The sequence below is a fragment of the Erigeron canadensis genome, chromosome 1 (genome assembly GCF_010389155.1).
Source record: "Erigeron canadensis isolate Cc75 chromosome 1, C_canadensis_v1, whole genome shotgun sequence".
NCBI lineage: Eukaryota > Viridiplantae > Streptophyta > Magnoliopsida > Asterales > Asteraceae > Erigeron > Erigeron canadensis.
Window position 1 is genome coordinate 58,413,254 of NC_057761.1, and position 6,083 is coordinate 58,419,336.

General features: G+C 34.9%; 1 protein-coding gene across 1 annotated transcript; it reads right to left on the reverse strand.

Annotated features, from left to right (window-relative positions):
- Positions 1–3,223: 3,223 nt before the first annotated feature.
- Positions 3,224–6,083, reverse strand: LOC122585175 (receptor-like protein EIX2). The gene has a single exon (XM_043757285.1). It carries the CDS (start codon positions 6,076–6,078, stop codon positions 3,289–3,291), a length of 2,790 nt encoding a protein of 929 aa, XP_043613220.1. The 5' UTR covers positions 6,079–6,083; the 3' UTR covers positions 3,224–3,288.

Genomic DNA, 6,083 nt, shown 5'->3' on the forward strand with positions numbered 1-6,083 from the left:
CAATGAAGGTTTGTTTATATAAAGTGAAGTTTCTTAGAATATTACGTATTATACTATTATGTGATTTTCTTACAAGTTAATGGCCCCAAACTTAAAAAGCACAAACTCAAAGTCTTTGGCAATTTGTATCTATCAACTTGTAATTATTAGAGAGGATTTGGTTAATGGTTGAATTAGAGGTCTCGATTCTTGGCAATTTGTACTTAACTATCTGATGTTTTTCTTCTTAAAATATTAATATGTGGATTTTTTTGTATAAGTTATTAATGCCTTAATGGCCCCAAACCGGTCCCCAACTTAGACTTTTGAAGACCAAGTCTTGTATAGTTGTATATGTTGATATTATTATGTGTGACATTCTCTATAAACATAGTATATTCATGCGTCTCTTTCTTACCTATTTGTTACAGATTTATAAATTAATATAGTCGAACAAATTTTATTCACACCCTAATACATATCCTCCTCTATTTGCCTATCAATATTTTTTAGAGTTAATTATAAAGATCGATTATGTGGTTTATCACAAGTTACAGGTTTTATCTTTATTTTTTCATAAATTACAATTTAATTCCTTAAATTTGAACCTCATCAACAGCTTTAGTCCAAAAACTTTGACTTTTAACTAAACAAGTACTTGTATTTTTTTATCATGTCAATTTTTTTTTAACCTAATTATTTTTTTTATGTAGGTGACAAAAAATATTATGCAAAATTTTTGTAGCTTAATTATTTTCATAGCCTTTTAAAATTTTGGTTCAGCTTTAAAATAAAATAAGTCTAATGATACAAAATAATTGAGAAAAAAATAAAAATAAACCTAAATTCGAACAAGGTGTCGTTACTCGTTAGTCGTAAGTATATGGGTTTTTTGCTTTTAAACTTTGGCGGGGCGTTAACGTCGGAAAGACGGAAACCGATATATGGTACATCTATCCATCCATTAAGGAAGGAATTAGGAGATCATTATTAGGGTTTAATCCTTGAGATGATTTTCTATTCTTCTTCCTTCAACATTTTATTAGAGTTTCTAATTTTGTATATTTTGTCATATGAATCTGAAATTCGATTTGTAACCTAATTATATTTGTTATTATTATATTACAGGAAGATGGTTCAAAGTTCAAACCAATCTTTAGTTAGGGATTCGACAGTATAATACAGAGTGTTTTTTTTAAAAGACGAATCGGTGTTTTATGCATTATTATTGTCTTAATATATTTGATAATATTTTTTTAGGTATGTTTGTTGCCAAATGCAGTAGTAGTGTCGGATTAATAAGTTATTTACTTTTCTGTTGATATACTCTGTGTACTTGTGTTAGCAGAAGGTGTCTTAATTAATTACTTTTCTCAGTCATCTAGTTAACTGGGATAGGATCGTGGTAATCACAGTTATTAGTAGTTATGTTATTTCAGATTTATTTGATCAAGACAAGGTGTGGTCAATTACCTTGTTTGGTGATTTCCTGTCCAATTCTTGCACATTCTATTTTGGATCATGAGTACTTTGATGATTAATTAATTCTAGTGGCTCTTTGGATGGGTCAGGATTTTGTAGGTTCAAAGACTGATTATCATTGCTAGTTGTAAGCAAATCTACAGGTTATAGGTGATTTTTGTTTATGTATGTTAGCTGTTAGCGTTCATTCAAATTGATATCTTAATTTTGCAGGGTTTTGCTTAGAAGGATTTCGCTGGCTATCACTTCTTTGCAATTGGATGGTTTGTGCGTGATCCCCTTTATCCCTACTTTGCCTTTTGGATTCAGTTAATATGATAATGGGTATCTGAAACTCCTTTTGCCTGATGAGGGAAGTCATGTCTTTATCTTTTAAAATGGGGAATATCGATTTCTAGCTATTTGTAAAAGCTCAATTAGGCTATTGGTTCACACATGTTATTTGACAAGTTCATGATAACTGATTATTACACGTGTTATTTTTTAATCGTAAAACGGTCAATAAATTATTGTGCTAGTAGTTTTTCGTATTAGATTTCTGGTTCTTTTGCTTTGTAACTACTTCCTTTAGTAATGATCAACTGTTATGGCAGAACGCCCAGGTTAGGATTTTTTAGGTTCACACAGTCATGATGCTAAATTTTGAATAGTACCAGCCAGTGACAATGTATATGGCTCGTTTGCAGAAGAATCTTCATATTAGAATATATTGGTTTTACTGTTACGACTCCCTTGATTATTTTTCTATTCTGTAGGCACGGTGTTGTTCATTGCTTTTGTGTTTTTACTGTGGCCCGCTACAACGATGTCCTTGCTTTTGGTATGTTTACTAGCTTTCTCTCTCGTTTCCTTTCATTTTATGATTATGGCCACAACTTCCATGGACACGTTTATTCCCATCATTACTTTATATTGAAGTCTGTTGTTATTTGCTTGGAAGGGTTGAGGAGTCGTAGATAGCTTTAAGCTATATGGATTCCTTACTCTGATATATGGGTATACAAATGATTATGGTAGTTTGTTTAATGTTGAGTGCTTATTCATGTCTCTACTGATGTCTTGCAGATCACATGTCATATGTTTCTTTGGCACATAAGTATCCGTATTCTGTGTTACCTTTATTGTGTTTACTCTCATTTTGTATATTCTGGTTTAGGGAGACCTCATGGTTGTTGCATCTGCTTTCTCCTCTTTTCATTCTTTGCAGAGATATGTTAGGATTCATGGCTGTCTTCTCATGTTTGGATATAACTCAAAAATGATTTTATGGTTTACTTGTCTTTGACCCGTTTCGTCTTTGCTATATGTATTTACATGTCCTAGAAGAATTTTTTTCCAAATCTTTTATATTTGTAAGTAATTCAGTCTCATGTGTTCTTATATGTAAATAGTATTCTGTATGTTGTGTATATACATAAGAGTTTTTGTAAGTCATTTAGTCTCATGTGTTCTTATATGTAAATAGTATTCTGTATGTTGCCTATATACATAAGAGTTGGTAGGTTGGGTATTTTTAAATCTATTAGACTGGAAACACTTGATATATGTATCAAACTTCCGATTCGTTGCTAGCTAGTGTATTTTTCTGACCCCTAATGTGACACCGCTTTTGTGATGTGATCAATGATGTAGCTACTAGTATGATTGTCACATGAGCAAAAGTATCTGTTTCAGAAGGGTTGATGTGTTAATCTTGTAGCATACACTATGTAATTGATCTGTAAGATTGTAACATTGAAGTTTAAAAAAGGTGAAATAAATATTAATGAAAGAAGAGTGTAAAATAGATTATAACATTGATTTGTATGATCAATCAGCAGTAGCAACTTATTGCAATCTTGCAACGATCAGTCTAAATTTTACATTAGTCCAATTACTGAGCCTATCAAGAAAGTGACATAAAGAATGTCTCAGACGACGATTGAAAAGTAAAGTGCCACATACTATCCAAAATCCAGTAGCAAAGCCAATCCCCCCACCGATATAAAACCATCTCCAAAACTCACTGTTGCTTTCCCCATCGCCCATACTTCCACAAACACTAGACGATACTTGTGATGCTTCATCCCCTGGACATCGTTTTGTTACCGGAGGTCCACAAAGTCCTGCATTTGGCATGTACCTTGAAGATTCAAAGGACTGGAGTTGTGTACTCAAGGGAATCCTCCCCGACAAGTTATTATGTGACACGTCTAGGTAGTTTAATGAAGTCATCAGGGCCATGCTTGATGGTAACACTCCTAAAAGATTGTTATTAGATAAATCTAAAGTTAGAAGCTCTTTCATTTGACCAATTTTTCGTGGGATCTCTCCTTGTAGAGCGTTTGTTGACAAGTTTAATTGAAGTAGTTGTTGAAGATTTGAGAGTTCATTTGGGATTTTTCCTGTTAGATTATTGCTTGATAAATCAATGCTCTTCACAAATCCTAGAGTTTTGCTAAATTCACGTACATTCCCTTGCCACTTGATCATTGCATGACCAACATACTGGTTGTACCGGCCATACGTACGTTCACCTATTGATTGGCTGGCCCAAGAAAAAAACAGTCGGTTTTGGTACAATGAGAATCGTTGTTGAACCATGGAAGTAAGATTATTGACACATGAAGGTATGGTTCCATTTAGGTTGTTCATTGACAAGTCCAGGATTTGAAGATTTTCAAGTTGACATAATTGGAAAGGGATTGGCCCGGAGAGTTCGTTTGATGTCAGACAGATAACATACAACCTTGATAGGTTTTCCCCAATCCAAACAGGCACATTACCGGAAAACCTGTTGGCCCCTAAATCCAAAAATGTTAACTTGGTACACTGTCTTAATGCCAAAGGAAGTTCCCCAGACAAGCTGTTGTTGCATAAATTCAACATGTAAAGTCCTGTCAAAGATCCCACTGATGCAGGAAGCTTTCCAGATAGATAGTTGTTTCCTAGATTAAGAAACATTAGCTGTTTAAAATGCCATAAACAGTCTGGAATTGGCCCTGTGAATGAGTTGTGTGAAAGATCCAGAAATGTTAAAAACCCATCAACAATTTGACATAAAAAGGAGATTCCTCCATGGAAATTGTTTCTGGAAAGGTCTAAAACTTCCAAAGTGGAAGGAACATTTGATATTGGGCCGAAAAAGCTGTTGGAACTCAAATCTACAGTTGAATGGTGGTCAAAGTTTGATAGCAAATCTGGTACTTTGCCACTAATGTTGTTAAAAGAGAGATCCAAATAGCTTAACTGAGATGGCCATGTGTTCCAAAACTCCATAGGAATTGTGTCTGAAATTCCATTGTTGGAAATAAGAATCCGGGTTAGACTTTTAAGTGTATGAATCCATTTGGGGAACCAAGGCCCTAGCTTGCAAGATCTTAGATCAAGGTCTTTTACATATGGAAAGTTTGATAAATGTACTACTTCAAGCGAGTTATTTGACAAATTTATCCCCTGAAGCTTTGAGTTTCTAACGTTTTGAGAGATACTACCTCTGAAAGAGTTAGAAGAAACGTCTAGTTGCTCAAGCCAAGGTAGTTCCCAGACTTTTTCACTTATAGTTCCATTTAAGCGATTATGAGGTAGATACAAATAGCGCAGGGACGAAAACATCTGGATTTTATCTGACAACGACCCCATGATCTGGTTATCTTCAGCATATAATGCTTGTAATGTAACTGATGTGCATCCAGACAAGTTGTCCAGAAGTTCAGAAAATTTCAGAACTGCAGAGTTGTTGGTGAAATCTAGAATTGTCAAACTACAAAGATTTCCAAGAAACTTGGGTATTTCATCTAACTTGTTTCTTGAAAGATCAAGTTCTACAAGCTGATTACCAGTTAATAGAAATAACCAATCATACATGGACGAGTTAAGATTGTTGCTTTCGAGCAGAAGGGTGGCAATAGATGATGAAGAGTTGACAAATAATGAAGAAGAATAGGGATGTATGACCCGTGAGAGGTCACATCCTCTTAAACTCAAATATGATAATTTTGGGAGACTTAAAATTACATTCACCCAATAATCTGCTCTGGCTAGAGAAATCCCATTCATATCAAGGTGATGCAAATGGGACAGATTAGACAACCAAACTGTGGTTTCAATCGTACACTGTTTCCCAAGGGATCCAAGTGCAAGTTCTTGCAAGTTTGCAAGGTTTCCGAATTCTGGGGGAATTGTTCTATCAAAAGAGTTTAAAGAAAGGTCAAGATACCTTAACTTTGTCATGCAACCGATGGATATGGGAATGGTTCCTTGAAAATAATTGTCAGAAAGGTCAAGATGATTCAAATATGTTAAGTTACCTAATGACGGGCTAACCTTACCTCCAAGACCACCATGACGTAAGTAAAGCTTAATGACATGACCTGTTTGGTTGTTGCACATGACTCCACTCCATTTACAACACTCATCTTCTTCGGCTTTCCATGTAGACAGGAAGTCGTTGGGGTCGTCAAGGAGAGTCTTGAAATCAAGGAGGGCATCTCTCTCGTTATCGACACACTTCTTGTTAATAACACCATCACGAGCTACAAGCTCATGGCCAACAGAAGTGGCTGTAGCAGTCTTGAGACACAGCAACCCATGTGACAAGATGAATAAAACAAATCTGAGGCAAATATTTGTCTTCATGGTAT